Here is a 21,804-nt window from a genome sequence, read left to right as displayed (position 1 = left end):
AATAGCATTGTCTCTCTACTAGATAAGCGATTTTTATCACGAGAGAGGCATCGCACTTGTTATAAGGGCGAAGAGGACAATGGATCCACATGTCATGCTTTTTCGGACGTCTCCCCCAACTGGAGCTTTACGTGGAAGATATATTTGCATAAATATGCCTGGCTGTTTCCTGTGAAGACAACAAAAGCCCGTGGGAAGTGGAGGGACGTGTGAGTCCATGTGTCTTCAAACTCTTCCAGACCACGGAGGAAACCGCAAGTGCCTGCACGGTTCAAAGAACTTCAGGAGACTGATAAAGATTTCACCAGACAAACTTTGGACAATGGTAAGTGTTTATTTTCTGTCCTTATTTCTTTTTGCTAGCCCCGTCATAATGAAAAAATATAGGGAACGACTTGAGATGACCGGACACCTCTCCGATTTTCTTCATATTTGACATAGTCACTAATTGAGGCCTCCTAATCACGAATCTGAAGTTAAAATTTGTCGGAAACGTCTAGAAATTGCAAAATAAGCGAAAATAAGGCGTTAGTTTTCAGAATGGAAACCGTCGATTTTCACGATTTTTTTTTGTTTCACAAGCAAATATATATATTCCTGATAGTACCACACCAAATTTTAACTATGTCTGCCTAACCTAACCGAAACTAACATAACCACGCGCCAATGGTTCGTGGGGCTAGCGCCAATGGTTCGTGGGGCTAGCGCCAATGGTTCGTGGGGCTAGCACCAATGGTTCGTGAGGCTAGCGTCAATGGTTCGCAATTTCTAGACGTTTCCGACAAATTTTAACTTGAGATTCGTAATTAGGAGGCGTCAATTAGTGACTATGTCAAATATGAAGAAAATCGGAGAGGGGTTCGGTCATCTCAAGTCATACCAGATATCGTCCTGGCGGTATCAACTAGATGATATATCGTCACGATATTTTGGCGATATATCGTATCGTCTTAGACGATATATCGCGATATCAAATTTCCGATATATTCCATCCCTACTCTCTACACTCACGCGTGTAGTTGGTTACACGGTGCAACACCGACTCGTCTAGTTCGTTGATTTAGTGTCTGCACCATTTGCACCTTCCGGAGCGGTGTAGCGTGTGGTGTATGATCAGGTAGTGCGTGCTAAGTAATCAAATGAACGTTTAAAATAGCAGACAGGCATTTGTTGAATCTTCTGAACGTCAACACTATTCTTCTACTTGGTTGGACGTCATTTCCTTGCACCAGCCTGACACCGGGATACACCTGCACTACACCGAGTGTCAACAAGTGCAGCGAAGTAGACGGGGCTTATTATACAGTGTGTTTGGAATCACAGAAGGATTAAGTATTACTTTTTCTGAGAAGGGCGCAGAATATGTGATAAGCATATGAGAGATCTAACACCAGAAATATAATGTGCAGATTTCTTCTGGATATCAAACACAGCTTGCACATGTATAATTCGATTCAGAATAACTAAAAGGGGTCGTTTTAGGTCCAATATGTGGTCATAAACTAATCGGGGTTGGACTTTCCAAGTGGAATTCGAACTAACGTTCTCATATATCCACCAGGAAGCGAATCCAGGACTCTTTGATTATAATATGAAGAACTTGTAGTTTTTTTTGTGAAATAGAAGGATATCTGCGTCTATTTATACAGTGGAACCTTGATAGCTCGAACTTGAGGGGGAAAACAAAAAAAAATCGAGGTATCAAGGATTTCGACTTACCAAGGTTCGAGTTATTGAGGTCCAAAATCGCCGACTTCGAGTTATAGAGGTCTAAAGTTTAGTGACCCTTCTGAACGTCTGCACTACGTATGCCTATAACGTATGTAGCATAACTTTAACTACAACGCACACTAAGCACATTAACAATGATGGTTACATACACGACAGGGTGGGGGAGTTCAAGTCCCGACACGATTGTTCATCACCTGACATTGTACGTACGCACCCTACACTTCGACTTATTGAGGTCCGTGCGGCTAAAACGTCGAGTTATAGAAGTGATTAGAATTTCACTTCGACTCATAGAGGTTTTTCATAGTCTATCTTCGAGTTATTGAGCTCGAACGGCATCCCATAAACTGTACAAGAATTCGTCTTATCAAGGTTTTATTCGAGCTGTTGAGGTACAATTAGTATTGAGTGTTATGGACAATTCAAGGGGATATTTACATGCAATAATATATATTATTATTGAATCTGGAATAAATCCTGCTCTATTTGAAAACAAAATCCTTAGAAAAATATTTGGACCTAAAAAAGACGAGGAGACAGATGAGTGGAGAAGGTTACAGAATTTATAACTGCAAAATTTGTATTCCTGTCCAGAATTTAGAATAATTACATGAAGAAGACTTTGGGCGGGCAGGCCATGTGGCACGAATGGGAGAGGATAGAAGAGTTTACACGATTCTCGTTGGGAAACCTGATGGTAAGAGACCTGTAGGAAGGTCAAGACGAAGATGGAGGGAGAACGTTGAGATGGACCTGAAGATAAACGGTAAGGATGGAAAAGATTGGATTGATCTTGCCCAGGATAGGAACAGATGGAAGGCTTGTGTTGCTGTAGCCATAAACCTTCGGGTTTCAGAAGGCTAGAGAGTTAGTTAGTTAGTCTATTACTTTCAAGTATCTCTCTAATTGTCCTGAGAAAATTAAATCAACAATGACATTTTTTGAGCTTCCGTCGGGGATCGAACTCGGAACCACTCACACCGGCGGTAAAACGTAATGTTTAGAATGAATGACTTCATTTAAAATGCATAAGCATATCACTGGAAAACTTCTCATGGTAATTAGTAGGGCCCGGCACTTTATGTTATAACATATTTTTCAATTGGCTTCGGATCTAATATTGGGGTGAGATCTTTACATATCTGATGAAAATCAGCAGAAATAGACAAACTTGACAAAGTATAGTTTGACATATTTCACCAATTTCGCGTTTTTACAACATATTTCTTCAATTTTGTTGTAATAAGACATATTTCTGTATAATTTCGTAATTCTCTCGCACATAATCTTATTTTTTTCTTTGTAGCTTTAGCACTACGGATAGTGCACACTGTCGATGGCAGGATATGGAAATTACGGAGGAAGAAAGGTGCCGTCTATTCTTAGTACAGAACAATAATACCCTACTTTTTTTATCTCGCCGACAATTGATAGCCATGCAAACATTATTGAGGCAAAATGTTCTCTCTCATTGTTGCACGGGAAGTAAAGAAGTTTCGTTCTCATTTGTTTGTCTTTTTCGCTTTTCACAAAAATCAGTCAAAAGTAAAAATAACATTATGTACATTACAGCCCCTACTCTACTCTATCGGGTAAGGGAGAAATTCGAGAGTACTGTTGTGCATATATTTGGTTATACTGGGAATATTTCTGAATTTTTCTGACATATTTGTAATTTTTCATGACATATTTTCTAATTTATATGACATAATTACATACATATTTTACAGTTTTATAGGACATAAAGTCCCGGGCCCTAGTAATGAGAGTGTCAGTAACAAATAATGTAAAAAAAAATAATAAACTTATGTTATTATAATTCTCTTTTCAGATTGGTGTATATTGCAGTGTTATCCTGTCATTTTTGACATTGGAATCTACTCAGCAACAATATGTAGCATTAGGTAAGCTTTTAATATTTTTTGCCTGTAGGCCAGTGTTTCTCAACAGCCGGCCCTCGGTCCGCTACTGGCGTCAATTATACCGGATAGCTAGAGGTTATTTTGAAGTTTGCAACTTGCAGCCCGAGCTGACAACCACCTGGAAAGATGAAATTTCGTTGGGGTTTCCACTGCGATAACAGAAAATGCTTTCACGTCAGTGGCGGTGAGCGATCACACAATCTAACCGTGGGGGAGGGGGCTTGCTTTCCACTTCCAAATTTGGAGGTTGGCGGACAGGCATCATGGTAAATTTAGTTCGGGCAGCAAATTTTCATTAACACATATATAGTAAAAAATAAGGTAAAATGCTTCCCGGTGCTTATGAAGGCGTATATGGGGTGTGGGGGTAAAGCTCCACACTTTCTTGATCCGGTCGTGAGTGGGGGTGATCTGATCAGTATCACGCCCCTGACCGCCTTTACCCCCCAGGAGTCCCCCAGGTACCCATGTCATTCGACGCTGGGTGGGCGCCGGGGCCGCTTCCAACGTTAGAAAAGTTCCCGGATTTGAACCGGCCGGGAATCGAACTCGGGACCTTTAGTCAGACGCGTTACCGACTGAGCCACCGCGGCCATTTAACAAATATATAGATGTGGAAATATTAATTAATAAATTGAAATTTTTAGGTACCCGAAATGGAACACGCCAATGAAAATCAGCAGTTGTCAAATTAATATAATGATACTGGCAAGAGGCAACTATAATATTCCATTAGATCCAGTCATTGTCAACAAATTTAATCCAAATTGTATATTTGTCAACAAACCTAGACATAATCGAACTAATACTATCTATGATATGCCATAAGTCATTCATTAATATTAAATTCCAACAGTTCAAATTAATTAACATATAAGGTAGGGGTCCTGAATTTCGTCCCCGCGCCCAATTTCGCCCCCTCGGTATCTCGGCCCTGTAGCTAGGAGCGCTATCGGCGCTGGCACTCGAGGATTGGTGAAGGCAAAGAAAGCCAGTTGTGAAAATTTTGCGCTCAATACAATTTATGGTTCGCTGTAACGGAAAAGTTTCGGTTTCGTGAACAGGTGAGTTCTTGCAATATCATTGTCATCAGTCATTTACGCGTAGGTTTTATATTCGCTGCATGTCATTGGCGTAGGCACATTATTAATATACAAAGGTGTGTGTGGTTGTGTTCCATCAAAGTCAGTTGTTGAAAAGGTAGGAACTGCCATGTTAGTTTGAGAGTTGTTCCTAATTTCGTCCCCCGTCATGTTCATAATTTCGTCCACGGGATCCGCTGCACAAATGTTTCATATGGTTCCACGAAACATACTCCGGCGCCAAAAGCTGTGTGCAATGGGTCCGTGGTCGCATGGTACACCCTAGAATTTGCAAGGATTTTTTTTATGAAGATTTACAATTGTGAAGAACAAAATTCTGGAGCACGGAAACAAGTACCCCATGAAATGTCATGGAAATTGCTGTCTAAATTTCCCGCCGATTCCGGGCTCCGCCCCTGAGGTAATTAACCTACCGCCTGTTACCGCTATCGCGACCCCGCCTTTCTCTATAGAGTTCCTGTGGAAGGCATGTTAGAAACTGGCCGAGCCAACTGCCCCCAACACTATTTTCCGCACTGGCACATGAAGGTTCCAAAAAATGAAGGCTAAAATTTAACCTCGGAAGGTAACTTACCTCTTTTTTCCAAGGCCAGGCACTGAATTGCGGGTCGAAGTTGAATTTGGAAGTCATATAGAGAAGTAAGTCGTATGTCAAAAGTCTCTTGTCCCTTTCCACAGAATACTACCCTCTCCTTCCGTTCCATCATAAAAATAAGAAGTCGCAAATTATCCCATCCCACAAGTCATTCAGAAAATACAACCCTCCCCTTTACGGCGTGCAGTTGCAAAAAAGAAATGTGCATGATGTTCCACAAGATAACGTATTTACACACCCAGCCAATACATCACGCAATTAACATATTGCGATCGCAAATTATCCCATTGCACAAGTCAACGAAAATATTTGAAATGTGCGCGAAATCGAGGGTGTAGAATGGGATCATGGAGCCATTTTTTCAAGTAAACATAATGTTGTTTCTGACTTTGCTAAATTCATATTTTCAGTTTGCTACATTCGACTATGTTCACTTTTATAATGACCTTTTGTAAGTAACATGAATACCTTGACAAATCATTATTACCCTATTTTCTTCCGATAATCTTTAGGGGAACGAAAATAGGCACGCTTTTTTTGGTTTTGCGATATGTGAGTACTTAATAAATTAATTTGTTTTGATATTAACAATAGATCATACAAGCGCTTTGGTTTGGTTTCCAGGTAAAGAGATAGTTGACGAAGGTTATATAAAATTTTGGGGCTCTTATGTCATTTAATATGGTCTCCAGGTACGCAAAAGTGACTAGGGGACGTTATTGGGCCCCCTACCTTACATTTTTATATAATTAAAATTTAGCTACAAGTTAGCTACAAAATTTAGCTACGTAGTACACCCAATGAAATAACGTACGCAGGATTCTAATGATTTGTTTACCATCTTCCCACATAAAGCCCAAATTCCATTTTGCTCTATTGAAGATGCACGCCTCCAACATACAGTATCTAAAACGCCCCACCAATCAGGAAGCCTAAAAAAATTCCCCAAAACCCACTATTCGGAGAAAACTTTTAAGGGGTAGGTATTTAGACGTTTAGTTACGACTAAAGGATACAATGGGAAAAACGTTTGAGAAGCGCTCGTTTAAAGTATGCCAGACGGTGACAAAGACTGTTTAAATTCAACTTTATGGGAAATAGCTTCAAGGTAAAGAATGTGTCATTCAGAGGCGTCTCGTGAACGCATGCGGTGAATGCTGCGCATGCGTCAATTGTGAAAAAAAGGACAGCTTGCTCTGCGACGACATTCATGAGCATTTCTACATTCTAATTTCTTCATATCGGAGAAGTATTTACTATTTTACACGAGAGCGCTCAACTAAGCTTATATTACATTTCTTGGATCTGAAGTGAAAGAAAGTAATAATTATTTTCCTACAATTGACGCATGCGTCATTTCAGATCCAAGAAATTTAATATAAGCTTAGTTGAGCGCTCTCGTGTAAAATAAATACTTCTCCTATATGAAGAAATTAGAATGTAGAAATGCTCATGAATGTCGTCGCAGATCAAGCTGTCCTTTTTCCCACAATTGACGCATGCGTTCACGAGACTCCTCTTGTGTCATTTATAATTCAACATAAAAACTACGTCAAAATACTGTTGGACTTCATTACCCGTTTAAACAGAGAATGCGGAAACAGTGCAAAACGTGGTTTATCATCATTAGCAAAAGCGATCGTAACATGCTTCGCTGAACGCGTCCCATCTCTCCTAAATGGGAGCGAAATTAGTTGATTATTGTATTAATTGTTATGTTTACAATAACTTCATATTGCTATTGGCTGCACGTAAAATTGTTGATTTGCTTTACAGTTCCGCCGGGGGCCAAGCCCGGCCAGTGTCCCCCTGTGACCTCGCCAGGACGATGCGTGTTCTCATGCTGGAACGACGCAGGCTGCCCCCAGCACTACAAGTGCTGCAGGAGCGCATGTGGGACCACGGAGTGCATGCAGCCGTTCTACTACGAGTTTGAAGTTCAGCCGGAAATACCAGCAGTGCCGGAAGTGCCTAATTTTTGTAAGTTGAAATAATTTTGCATCAGTTCGAATCTTACCAATCAGTTAATCACTGAAAAGTAGCTCAGTTACAATTACTTTAATAGTAAATAAGTTTCTGTTCTAGTTATTGGATAAAGTATAATTTATATATTTTGGGCATAAAATACAAACTGACTGATTGCCACCTAAAATATACCGGGTGGCCAGAATTAAAGTTACCCAACTCAGAGCCCTCTGTAGCCTGTTTGAGGCATCGTAGAACTCTGAAATTTGGTGAATCCACTATACAGACCATGGGGAAGAGGATGGCGATAAAAAAAAAAGTAGTTCAATTTTCCGCCACCAGGTTGAAATGTGGCGCTGTACTTCCATGATGAGTTGTAATAATAACGTAAACTGCTCCAATTTGTTATGGATTTGCCTTTACCTTGCAATCTTGCAATAAACGAGAGATTATTTTCTCGTAACTTCCAGCCACTAACAAATGTCTTTCTAATTAATAACTCAGCTAAATCACTTAACGTGATTATTTGTACAACCCATCATGGAAGTAGAGCGCCACATTTCAACCTGGTGGCGGAAAGTTGAACTAGTTTTTATTATTTTTTTATCGCCATCCTCTTCCCCATGGTCTGCATAGGGGATTCACCATATTTCAGAGTTCTACGATGCCTCAAACAGGCTACAGAGGGCTCTGAGTTGGGTAACTTTAATTCTGGCCACCAGGTACATTACTTTTTATTGCTCTATATTAAACCTAATTTAATCTTTGTTTATTTAAGTCTCCTTTTTTCTGGGATAGGCTAATTGATACTGATTCTAAGGCTTGAAGTTAGACTGGAACCACTATCCAATGCACTTCCAATGGGGATCGAACCCAAGAGTAGGGTTGGTAATGGTCCAGAAATTTTAAATATATTCAATTCCGGTACAGGAGAGAAAATCAGCAAGCTTAAATGGGTTCTGGACCGTAAAGAACCATTTTATCTGTATTTCAATTCGTTCCAGGAACCTTTTTTTCGGCTGGATTCAAATTCGGTCCAGGAACCTTTTTTCAGGACCAATTTAAATTCGGTCCAAGAACCTTTCTTCATTGAAAGTACGCAACTTGTACCGAATTTAAAATTGCGCGAGAATAAATTTTCCGGTCCTGCAAGGGAACCGAAGAGAACCCATTAGAATTTATGGATTCCTGGACCTTCAACAACCCTGCCCAAGACCACTTGATTGTAAGGAGACAGCGTTTATCAGCACACTATTGGGATAGCCCATGCATACAGGGTGTCTCATAAGTAATCGCGCAAACTGAGAAAGGTGAAAGTACACGATAATAGAAGCAAAAAAGTCTCAGTAAACATGGGTCTGCAAACGAGCCGTTTTCGAGATAATTGCGAATGTGGTAATGTGCGAATTTTATAGTTGGTAAAATGTACTCTTCGTTGCTGTAAGGTTCCATTTTCATTACGCAGTACAGCACAAATGATGTGACTCCCACAGTACGATTAGACTGTCCACTAATTGTATCCATCCTGTTTGATTACAACGCCACCTCTCGGAAATGTTTTGTAAACAAAGAGCAAATCTCGGACCGCGCAAGGAGTAAAGCACTCGGTGTTTACAAAATGCAATCAGTGACGGCTTCTATCCACACATTCGCACACATTATTAGCATTTTACCAGGGTTGGCATGTTTAAAACAAAAGTGTTTAAAACACTTTGTTTTAAACGTTTAAAACACACGGCTTTGTTTTTTTTACAAATGTTTTAAACGTTTAAAACAATCTGTTTTAAACATGTTTTTTTTACAAGTGTTTAAAACACATTTTGGTGGTAGATATTTTATAGTCTGTGATAATTTTTTTGTTTGGCAACTCTGTTTTTCATTGAATCTGTGTCAATTAATCCGTGCTTTACAGTCTCTTATCGCACAACACTTGATTATGTTCTGACGTTACGGGAGAAAGCTTTTTAATTTTAGGCTAAATGCCTATTCTGTTAGGTTAGGCAGGCTAGCTATGTATGCACAAGGTAGCAAAATTGTTGTGCGACAAGAAAGACCCGTGCTTTACTGTAGAAATTGAAACCTCTCAGTTCCTTGTTTCGTATCGTCCTGTAAGTTTGAGACTGGTGGAAGCTGGAAATAGAATCTAATATCTAAATACACAATGCGTGATTTTGATCATCACTAATTATCGTAGAATTATGGAAAAAGGGGGGATATTACCCACTTTTGTCCCTGTAGTCACGGGCGCCGACTTGTCAAAATTATTGGGGTGCTCTGATCACTGAAATAAATTAATGAATGACTCACTCTCTCCCTTTTTAAAGTTTTGGCCTCAGTGTTCGGAATTTCATAAAAGCTAGGGGTGTGCGGGATGCCGAAAAGTCAGGACCGGGATCGGGAAAAAGATTTCCCGTTCCGATCCGGACTTCGGGAAATGATTTCCCGAATTTTCCGGATCCCGTGCAGTCGGGAAATACCGAATTGTCATTTGAAAATGTCGTTATTTCTCGACGTTTTCTGCATTGTCAATTTCTGGAGCTTACCGTAAATTGTTAGTTTTTAATCCAGAAATCACTTAAAGTGAAAATGACGTGTATAATTCGAGATTTTCAGAGCTTCGGGAAATTTTGAACATTTCCCGACTCAGTAGGGAAATTGAAAATTTTTCCTGTCCCGATCCCGTCCCGCACACCCCTAATAAAAGCCCCTGAATTCCTCAAAAATATCATTTTTTTATTCACAGTTCGAATGCAGAATATTAATTGTCCACGGATGAATATGTCACAAGTTTCGTCAACCATAATAGCAAAATATTCCCGACTTTTATTATCTGCTACCACGGAGCGCGAAACAGATCTCCCTAATATATCAATGATCTCGTTCTGAATGTCATGCGAGAGCCATTTGCAGCCCGAACGTCCCATCCACTACCCTAGTTCATGCACATCGTCTTTTGAAACTTTTTTTTAGTAAAAATTTTAACAATACTCATAATTACATACGTAGTATATACTAGTAATAAATCATGCGTTTTGCTGTCTCTGGTCATAACCTCTCCAAAGTTGATGGTTTAGCGGTTTCAGTTCCCCAAAATTGATGGTCTAGAAAATTTTAAATATGTATTAAAAGTTAAGTTCATGTGGCAAAATTCAGTCTAAACTTTACAAGAGAAGCAAAATAATAGATTAGATCCTCTTAAGCAAAATTATTTGGGGGCTCTGCCCCCACATTGTTAATATTGGGTGGCTCGAGCCCCCCCCCCCAAGCCCCATGGAGTCGGCGCCTATGCCTGCAGTAGAGGTGTGCGGGATCCCGAAAAGTCGGGACCGGGATCGGGAAAGAAAATTTCCGTCCCGATCCCGACTTCCGGAAATGACTTCCCGACTTTTTGGGATCCCAAGCAGTCTGGAAATTACGAATGGTCATTTTAAAACGTCGTCAACTCTAGACGTTCTATGCATTGTGGTTTTGTACCAGAAGTGCAAAAACAAGCACTTAAGATGGAAATTACGGGTGGAATTCGAGATTTCAAGAGCTTTGGGAAATTACGAACACATCCCGTCCAGAAAATTTTCCGACTTTTTCGGGAAATTGAGAATTATCCCCGTCCGGAATGTCGGGATTTAAAGAATTTGCCGTCCCGACCGAAAAATTCTGTCCCGCACACCCCTACCATGCAGTATGGTAAACCTTATCTCCAAATGTAAATAAACTGTCCTTGTCGCCAATGTACTCATAAAAATAAGTATTTTTTCTCTTTAACGACTTTAACTATAATTTACTGGGAAAAGGTTGAATTTGTTTTGTTTAAAACATGTTTAAAACATGTTTTTTTAAACTCATGTTTAAAACTATGTTTAAAACAAAAAAAACATGTTTTAAACAAAAAAAACAGTTTGTTTTGTTCTTTTTAAAAAAAACACAAATTTTGCCAACCCTGCATTTTACCAACTTGGGCGACGTTTACAAACAATGAAGTCAGTGGCGGCTTGTAATCATACATTCGCTATTATCTCGAAAGCGGCTCGTTTGCAGCCCCATGTTTACTGAGACCTTTTTGTTTCTATTATTTTGTACTTTCACCTGCGTCAGTTTGCGCTATTACTTTTAAGACACCCTGTATATTTAAATATGAAAATATAAAGGTAATACAATTTAAGTCAAAAAATATGTATTCTCGAAAAGAATCACGTCACGTACAACATAGCTTGTAACAAATGTCTTAATGTGAAGATTAATATTTTATTTTTATAGAAAATCATATTTCGTTATTTTTGTTAAAATGTACATGAATTAAATCAACTGTTAATACCAGAAAAAAGTAACGGAGATATTAAATATCTAGGAGTTAGGCAATTGCATCCCTGTTTATTGAAGGCACTGAAAATGCTTACAAACAATCATCAATCACTTTATATTCCTTCTGAAAGAGATTTTGCATTCAAGTTCACTTTTATGCACAGGGAGTCTAATCTAAATTAGACCTACAGATTATAGTGGGATCCGAATCACCACTACTTTGAGGAGCTTTTGAAAACATAATAGTTTAATAGTTACTAAAGGATTGTGACCGCCTTGGCTTTCAGATATAAGTTGTCTGTGGAGTTAGTTGAAGAATATTGAGTACAGAAGTAGCCTATAACCTCAAAGCAGAGAAACCATTCAACAATCAGGATACAACTGGTAAATTCCTACGAAGCATTGTCAGAAATATGGTAAACCTTACCCAAATGCATACAGTATAGAAACGGACAATTTAATCCTAATACTGAAGAATAAAAATAAAGATCGAACTGACGTCAAATCTTATAGACCAATATGCCTGCTGGACACTTTTGGGAAGATCCTAGAAAAACTACTGCTTAAAAGGATAGAGGAAAGAGAGCTCCTCAGAGGCACACCACAAAGGCAATATGGATTTAGCAGAGGACTGTCAACGGAGGATGCTATTAACCATGTTAAGAGAACAGTCCATGAATCCACGTACAAGTACGTATTTGGAATAGCTGCTGATATAAAAGGAGCTTTTGACAACGTATGGTGGCCCTTTACACTCGCTACATTGAGGGAACTTGATCTCCCAACAGCTCTTTATAACTTGATCAGTGATTATCTGAATAACAGAGGGGTCAACTACGTTTGGCAGGATCAGAGTGTCAATCGTGAAGTCAATAAAGGATGTCCCCAGGGCTCCGTATTAGGCCCCAAGTTATGGAACATCACCATAGAACCGCTGCTAGAAGAACTGAATGAGAATCCCTTGTCCATTGGAGCAATTGCTTACGCAGATGATCTGATGATCATGGTAGGCGCCAACAGTAGAAGAGAACTGGAACTAAAGGCTATGAATCTTTTAACACAGTTAGATGCTTGGTGTTGCAAGGCAAAACTTACCATTGCAACTCATAAAACTCTCTCAGTATTACTAAAGGGGAAGCTTATGAGATCTCCTAGTGTAAAACTTAATGGTAGACCAATTCGGAATGTTAAGTACCATAAATACCTAGGAGTATATATTGACTCCGGTTTAAGATTTAGATCGAACGTTGACTACGTTATAGAAAAAGCAAAGACGGAGTTACATCGAACGTTGAGCATGGGGAATACAGTCTTCAAGGTTCCTTTTGATATCGCATTGATTTATTATAAAGCGATTTTTCTCTCAATTATAACATACGCTGCCAGCACCTGGGCTAATATAGCTTTTGAAGAACGGGTGAAGTCCAAACTTAGATCAGCGCAGCGCAACGTCCTTCTTCGGATCTTGGGAGGTTTTAAAACCACTCCAACTCTCTCACTTATTGCGATTGCTGGGGTCCTTCCCCTGGACATTGAGGTACAGCAGGCGGCTACCAAGTATTGGATTACCAAAGGAACGGGACAGAACTTCCTTGCGAACCATCATATTAATATTATGAGGAAGCAAGAGGTTAAAGCCTTCTTCGCAAATAAGTGGGAGCACGAATGGAGTCAAGATGCTTCAATACGTACTAGGAATTTCATAACGACCATTGGTAAGAGGAACAAGTGGGTATACTTTAAACCATCCAAAGGTCTCACACACTTTATAACAGGGCATGGGCCCTTTAAAATGTATCTCAGGAGATTCAACCTGAGAAATAGCGACACCTGTGATAACTGTGGCGAATTGGACACACCCGAACATAAGGTGCTAAAGTGTAAGGAACACGCCTCAAGATATGTGAGTGAACTTAGACGTAACCTAGGCCAGTTCAATAAGGAGACAATTTTTGACAGCCAAATTAAGTTTAATATTCTAAATAAACTATCTGCTGAAATTTCATATATGGAAGAACTTAATCATAGTGTCAGATCCTTGTCGCAACAAAATGAAGTTTCGTCTGTTCCTACATATGTGAGAACAATCAATACTAGATCAATGACAAGGAGATCACTCAGGACAGAATCCCCTGAACAGTGTTAGACTAGATTTTATGAAGGTCCCTCTTGCATAAACAGACGGAAATTTTATATTACGTCAAGTAGATCAAAGTGAAATCGGTGGGTGCCGGACAATTTGGCCTCGAGACAATAACGGAACTAAGTGATCTTAAGTGATAAGTCTGAATTGGAAGAACTGTATGCAAAGTGCTCTTATATTGAGGCTCGTGTGAGTGTGGAATTGCCAACTTGGCTCTAGATCCCTTTGAAGATTTAACCGGATAAAACTTCGAGGGATTCAAGTGCTGTATTAGAACGGAAGAAGTTTGAATGAATGTCATGGACAAAGACAACTTAAGAACTTAGAACTCCCTTGTTGGGAACTATCCTTCCCTTGGAAATTCCCTCAGGGAAGCCGAAGGTGAAAGGATAAGGAATTTTATCATATCATCTATTCAAGAAGTCCGACTTCCAAACATCTTCCACTGCCTTGAACAGTAGGGAGTAGATTGAAAACGAAGAAGAAATTATGGAACACCAAGAAGCCAGATTGAATCCACAGCCGAATGATCCATCCAGAGCTCCAATGCCAATGGTGCCTTAGGGCTCCCTGTGTGCCACCCAGGTTAGAAGGAAGTTACCAGAAGCCAAGAAGCCACCAGAAGCCAGGATGACTACAAGACTGGAACTTCCCATACTTCGGGAAAGTCCTTCCTTGGGTAATTCCCTTGTTCTCGGGAAGCTTTAGGTCCAAGGACCTGTAATGCATATATTATCTATTTATCTGTACACTGTTATTTTCTTGTATATATTTATATCTTGTATTTTACATAATCCATCATATTATTATATTATAATATTTTCTCTATTAAAGTGTATCTAATATATATTAGATTACACAGTCAAATAAATTTAGAAGACATAACACTTAGTCTAAGGACTAATTTAGTAAATACTTATTACATTTTGAACATCTTAACTTACTGCTTATTTTCTTTTCATTCATATATTGTCTTTCTGAGTCATAACTAATTAGTACATACACCTTGGTTTATAACATAGGTATCAAGGTATAGAACCCACTCTCCTTTCCCTGTTCTCACCTATTTACCAAGCTGTAAATCTCTTTACCTGCATAGTGAAAAACCTCTTTCTGATTTCCATAATCCATAATTGGGACGAAACCGCTCTCAGAAAAAAAAACAACTAAGCTCGATATGCAAACAACGAAGAAAAAAAAACTGAGAGAGAAGGTAAGGTTGTGAGAGAGGCGAGAGGAGGTTGGAGGACCTCGTCCCTCAACGTCCCAAATCCTGTCCTGTACTTTCACCTGTGTCAGTTTGCGCTATTACTTTTAAGACACCCTGTATATTTAAATATGAAAATATAAAGGTAATACAATTTAAGTCAAAAAATATGTATTCTCGAAAAGAATCACGTCACGTACAACATAGCTTGTAACAAATGTCTTAATGTGAAGATTAATATTTTATTTTTATAGAAAATCATATTTCGTTATTTTTGTTAAAATGTACATGAATTAAATCAACTGTTAATACCAGAAAAAAGTAACGGAGATATTAAATATCTAGGAGTTAGGCAATTGCATCCCTGTTTATTGAAGGCACTGAAAATGCTTACAAACAATCATCAATCACTTTATATTCCTTCTGAAAGAGATTTTGCATTCAAGTTCACTTTTATGCACAGGGAGTCTAATCTAAATTAGACCTACAGATTATAGTGGGATCCGAATCACCACTACTTTGAGGAGCTTTTGAAAACATAATAGTTTAATAGTTACTAAAGGATTGTGACCGCCTTGGCTTTCAGATATAAGTTGTCTGTGGAGTTAGTTGAAGAATATTGAGTACAGAAGTAGCCTATAACCTCAAAGCAGAGAAACCATTCAACAATCAGGATACAACTGGTAAATTCCTACGAAGCATTGTCAGAAATATGGTAAACCTTACCCAAATGCATACAGTATAGAAACGGACAATTTGATACAGCTGACATTTTCATAGACCTTACGCTCGAATTCACTAAATTCTCTAACGATTCTAAGTTTCTTGAACAGTAGTTCAATTTCAGCCAACGGCCTAACATTTCGCGACATTTATAAAGTAAACATAAGTTTCATGTATACGAAACACCTCAAGGACGTATTTAGCGGGGAGTCCAGGGGGTCCAGACCCCCCCCCAAAAAGACTTACCAAGAACTAAAATAAAATAATGAAAATGTACTTTTTAGCATTTCATGTACCATAATCGATGGTTATTTACTTCCTTATTTACTTTGAAGACAAGGATTATTATATTGGGATCATACTGCTTTGAAGGATAGTACTATAGAAGATGCACACTGCTACTTATACAAATATGCATAAAATATTAATCAAGAACATTCATTTTTATTATTCAATCTATTTGACATTAATTTCCTTGTTTTTATACAAATTTGGCGACCTTAAGTACACGCAAACTAGATAATAAATATATGTTGTTATATTTATATTCTTAAGCCACCTCTTTAAGTATTCATGCAATAATAAAAATATAACATTAATAAATTTACATATTTTTATTAATATTTAATTTAATTATAACTTGTTTTAATTTAAATATTTTTATTATTTCTGTTACGCTTGGTTCGGACCCCCCAGAAATGTATTTCTAGATATCTGCTTGCCCCACCAGTAACTCTCACCTTGCTGACGACCAATTCAGAACACAGTAACTGTACTAATTAACTATTTATTGAATTATTTTCAGATCCTATGGAGCCCCAGCCTCCCAACTCGGATCCGAGTGAGGTGAAACCGGGTTCGTGTCCTAGCAACAGAATAGAGGGCGATTGTGACTCCATCTGCAACTATGATGGCGACTGCAAAGGAAGATTCAAATGCTGCGACAACTCTTGTGGTGGAAGATCGTGTGTGGATCCTCGATAAGTGCACCACTACAGCGACATCTGCGAAAGACAATTCTGGGAAATTCTACTCTTTTGCTTCACATTGCTGAACCGTATAAACTTCGCATGAAGTCCGAGCAAAAACTGTTCATAAGTTACCATGGACAATTGTGAATTTATAACAATTCGTCATCAAGATTTACTACGTTCAAATTACAGTTTGGTACTTGCATATTAAAATAGAAACAAGTGAATTAATATACAGGGTGTTCCACTTGAAATGTAACTAATTTCAGTTGCCTGAGGAAAGCTTGCATTTGTAGTATTAAAACAACAAGGAATAATCACCAAGTCTCATGTAAATAAATCGTACATTTCTCCCAGTGTCTACAAATACATCTCCCGAAACACTCACAAACATCCCACACCGTGATTCGAACCCGGGACCCCTGGCGTCGTAGCGTGATGTGATAACCACTCCGCCATGGGGTTCTGCTGAAAATGGTAAAAATCTGATATTCCCCAGACACCTATAACTTCTTCGTTTTGTCAATTTTTGACATTTGTACTTACCTATCTGCTTCGCGGAACATTCTTTAAGGTGTATTCACGTTTTTCGTCCCGGAATCGGTGGGAAATTTAAACTAAAAAAATATTTTTGTTTGAAATTTTTGAGTCCAAATTTCCCACCGATTCCGGGCTCCGCCCCTGGGGTAATTGACCTACCGCCCACAGCCGCTAACGCGGCCCGGCCTTCGCTCCGCTCCGGCTCTATCTATAGAGTCCCTGTTAAAGGCATGTTAGAAATTGGCCGGAGTCACCAGCCCCCAAATGAGCCCCAAACTTTTAAATTTGAAGAAATCCGTTACATCACACAAAACACCTTCCAGATGTTAGACAATGCTACAGGAACTTATTACCGTAAGTAGTTTATTCTGTAGAAATGAAGAAATCTGTCCGGGGAATATCAGATTAGTACCCTGAAAATGATCACAAGACTACTTTGATTTTGCACCATACATATTTATTGTTAACTTTTGTATTCTAATTAATATTCGCTCCGCTAACGTATGTACGAAGTACACATCTTACAATATCGTTTTTTCCATCCGAATGTGACGAACCGAACTTACTTTAAATCGCACTTGAAATATTCTTCTGTTTGTGACGGGAGAAGGGGCGATACATATCGCCGACAAGATACATATCTTGGAAACGATATAACAGGTGCGGCAGTGAAACGGGCGATTTGGCAACCCTGGAAATAGCAAGTTACGTAAGGAATCAGAAAACGGGAGTGGTGCCATCTGGACGACAAACCTTTGCCATTGACACTGATATCGGTGTTCAGTCGAAATGGCGTCGTGGACCCGTGAACAACGCGGTTTTGCCGTAAAGGAGTTTTACAAAAACGCTGCGCGGCGACGTAGCTGTCATTGTCTTTGTGAAACGCCTTTACGGCAAAACCGCGTTGTTCACGGGTCCACGACGCCATTTCGACTGAACACCGATATTAGTGTCAATGGCAAAGGTTTGTTGTCCAGATGGCACCACTCCCGTTTTCTGATTCCTTACGTAACTTGCTATTTCCATGGTTGCCAAATCGCCCGTTTCACAGCCGCACCTGTTATTACCGATGTCACGATTCAAAATCGTATCGTCTGTGACGATATTTTCTTGACGATATATCACGATATCTAATTTCCGATATCGTCCATCCCTAAGCAACCCTAGTTGATTGATACTCTAAAATGACTTGCAAAAAAAGGACAGTGAAATTTAAGCACATACTACTTACATTCAGTCGCTCTTCTTTTAAAAATTCGGTTAAACTGCCTAAAAGATGTTCTCACAGTCCCTCTCTCTTGTAAGCTATTACACTGGTGTCTTATATCTGCACTACCCTCTCTTACAAGCACACCGCTAATATCACAGCCACACAAACAACATGACGGAATTGCAACCCGACTTTACCACGTTTAAATTTTCGCTCCGGTTCAAAGCACGCTCAACGCGACCTCACTGCAAGCGGTTCGTGCCTTCTAGGATTGCGTACGGCATGTCACGTGCCCAGGCAGATCCGAGAGCTTCTTGTATGCGGAACCTTCAACGAAGTAAATCAGACAGCTTGCTTACCTTCACTTTAAGGGTATATGAGAATAAATTATGCTTGTTTATTTAAATATTACAATCGGAACATCAGCGTTAAAGGTTGATCTACGAAGGGGAGTAAACAATTTATCAGCAAATGTTGGCACACATTTTGAAAAACGCTTCTGAATTTGTTATCAACATCTCATGTTAGCAACAGATTTCCCGTGTTGACAATAGAAATTTTGTTATCCACAAGAAATCAGTAAAGATGAAATAATGTTAGCAACATTTGTTACCAACACATGTTAACAGAGTCTTTTCAATGTTAGCAAAATTTCCTCCTCTTCCCCTCCCGCCGCCATCACGCCAGTGACAGCCAGCCAGCGAGTGCGAGAGCATCGTTTCGTGTGAGGTGTGTTTTGTTTTGTAATTTATTTATCATGGAAAATCTTTTGAGTGAGATGGAGTGGTCAAAGGATCAAATGCTGAGCTTAGTTGGATTGTTCCGCAAGAAGCTTGTCCTTTGGAACCAAATTCCACAATTTAAAGACAAAAGCCAACAGGTCACTTCCGCTATAATTAGCTTCTGCCTGCAGTGAAGGTCTCGCCCAGAAAATTCTTGGTCTTCTCTGTTGCGTCAAAATGACACATGCTGCCACAGAGAGTACAACTTCCTCTACAGTCGGCTTCGCAGCCAACTGGGGTCTTCCTCACCGCACAACAGTTTTGCTACCTTCTGTACTGATTTCAGATGAGGAATGCCTACGAGGTTAGGTTAGGCCTGCTAGGTTAGGTTCCATTAGCATAAATACAAAGAAAAATTATTATTTAGGCTAAGAGAACTATACCTACCTAGCCTAACCTGACAACGTAGGCATCTAGCCTAAAATTAAAAGGCTTTCTCCCGTGACATCACAACACAAGTTAGCTTAAGTGTTGTGCGATAAGTGAGACCCAGCCAACTGAGGTCATGCAGCCAAAATGTTAATAAAAGTTATTAACAACAATAAAGTCAAACTAGGTTCTAGAGTGCGCGTCAAATCTCCTGCATATGGCGATAGCCAATAGCAGCGCACTGCAGCGGTGCCATGTCGAAATCTCACACGGAAAAGAGACAGCGTGGTTGAGCGAAACGCCTTGTTAAGGAGAGCACGGCAACGTCGCACGTCTGTGATTCGCTGGTGCTGTTCAGCTGTTCAAGGCCATATGCAGGAGATTTGACGCGCACTCTAGTGTTCTGGTTATCCAAATTTGTTGACAACATATTGTAGACGGTAGGGCAAGAATGACGTATGCACGACCCTTGCTCAGCATAATATACGTGTGGGTGCTCCAACTTGGCAGGAGCATTGTGTCAACTCGGGTGTCATACACCTCCGAGTATAAAATAGCGAGACGCAACGGCTCAGCCTTCTCATTGCTCTATCGCTACCATGGACTGTCAATCGTAAAGCGTAGAACTGGACTGTATCGACCTGCACTCAGAGAACTAAATGCATCTTATGAATTGATGAACCAGAATGCATAGATTGATGCACCAAAGTGTGTTTCATGGCTTGTTTCAAAGAATCAGATTCACATTTGATGCATTTAGGTGCATTTTCGTATGTCATGAAAGACACACCGAAGTGCATCATTTGATTCAAGTGAGGATTTCTTTCAGTCGAGATGCACTTCAATGCATCAGTTGATGCGTTTTGATCCACCTTCCTGCATCTTTTTCGATGATGCACTTGAACGTTTGGTCTGAGCTACAGAATTTTTGTAGCTCAGACGAGACGTTTAAATGCATAATCAAAATAGATGCATTCTGGTGCATCAAAACGCATCAAGGTGCATCAAAACGCATCAACTGATGCATTGAAATGCATCTTGACTGAAAGAAATCCTCACTTGAATCAAATGATGCACTTTGGTGTTTCTTTCACGACATACAAAATTGCATCAAATGTGAATCTGATTCTTTGAAGAAGCCATAAAACAAACTTTAGTGCATCAATCGATGCATTCTGGTTCATCAATCCATAAGCTGCATTTAGTTTTCTGTGTGTGGAGTCGACGCGATGGAGCTCAAGGCTGAGCAAGGTGAGTGAGTGGTAATTGCCTTACCGAATACAATCCCTTCGAATACCATTCCAAGAATTAAATGTGTGGAACGAGACAACGGTATTTTTATTAAGGGTCTACCAATCTCCCGGTGACGTCTCTATCACCACTACATAATAGGTGTGAGCGAAGCTGGGGGCTGAACACGTACTGTACGCCTCTAGCCACAGTGACTATATCTCGGGGGGACGAGAGACTAAATATGCTGATAACCTGGTTGGTAACAAAAGGTTAATAACATTTGTTGGTAACATTCGGTGTAAAAGCGGCTTTAGGCACGTCCGTTAGCACGTCATTGCTTTAGACCATCACACACTTCATCTTTCATTATTCATTGTGGAAGATAACTGGTAGACAATAGACATAAATATCCCAAAGAAAAATAGAAATAAAACTTAAATCTCTCTCTCTCTCACACACACACACACACAAACAAACAGAGGAGAGACCCTGTAATGAGGACCATCAATGAAGAGATGTTGTTACTTCTGATGTTTCTAGATACCTTATACCTAGGGACTTCGTAGGTTTTTTTTAATTGCTCAAAATATTTTCTCCTTCTCACTTCCGGTGTTATATTTGTCAAGATTCGTCTTTTTATTTTATCATACTCCAACGCCATAGCTAGAAGGGGTCCAAGGTGGGCATCTCCTACTACAAATCGATACACACCGGTGAAAAGTCGAACTCATTGGTGGAATCATCATCACAGCGCGCTTCGATGTCAGGGGTCCCAGGTTCGAATCTCGGCCTGGACATGAGTGTTCTTTGTGTGTGCTCCTTCACCAATATAACCATATCACTATTCATCCTCATCTTCGCAATTAGCCAAAGTGGCAGAAAAGCGAAGTAAACTGAACCAAACCAATCAACCAGTGAATGTAGCACAGATTATTGCTCACCCTGAAATAATATATTCGCCAGGTGAATATATTTGGATACAGATGGACATTACAAATGATGTAATACCAG

The 21,804-nt window shown here is 39.6% G+C and overlaps 1 protein-coding gene across 1 annotated transcript; it reads left to right on the top strand.

Moving 5' to 3' along the window:
- Positions 1-57: 57 nt before the first annotated feature.
- On the top strand, positions 58-17,022 carry LOC146001869 (uncharacterized). The gene is made up of 4 exons (XM_083139579.1): positions 58-325; positions 3,563-3,635; positions 7,128-7,331; positions 16,494-17,022. The coding sequence occupies exons 1-4, from the start codon at positions 218-220 to the stop codon at positions 16,670-16,672; spliced, it is 564 nt and encodes a 187-aa protein (XP_082995705.1). The 5' UTR covers positions 58-217; the 3' UTR covers positions 16,673-17,022.
- The last annotated feature ends 4,782 nt before the right edge of the window (positions 17,023-21,804 follow it).

The sequence above is a fragment of the Lepisma saccharinum genome, chromosome 18 (genome assembly GCF_977018435.1).
Source record: "Lepisma saccharinum chromosome 18, izLepSacc3.1, whole genome shotgun sequence".
In the NCBI taxonomy this organism is placed as follows: Eukaryota; Metazoa; Arthropoda; class Insecta; order Zygentoma; family Lepismatidae; genus Lepisma; species Lepisma saccharinum.
Note: the sequence above shows the minus strand (reverse complement) of the source record. Positions and strands in the feature narration are given on the sequence as shown.

Excerpts from the sequence above, each read along its gene's own strand:
- LOC146001869 (XM_083139579.1), top strand. The coding sequence starts at position 218 with ATGTGTCTTCAAACTCTTCCAGACCACGGAGGAAACCGCAAGTGCCTG. Across the intron at positions 326-3,562 it reads CAGACAAACTTTGGACAATG|ATTGGTGTATATTGCAGTGT; the intron begins GTAAGTGTTTAT and ends TTCTCTTTTCAG. Across the intron at positions 3,636-7,127 it reads GCAACAATATGTAGCATTAG|TTCCGCCGGGGGCCAAGCCC; the intron begins GTAAGCTTTTAA and ends TTTGCTTTACAG.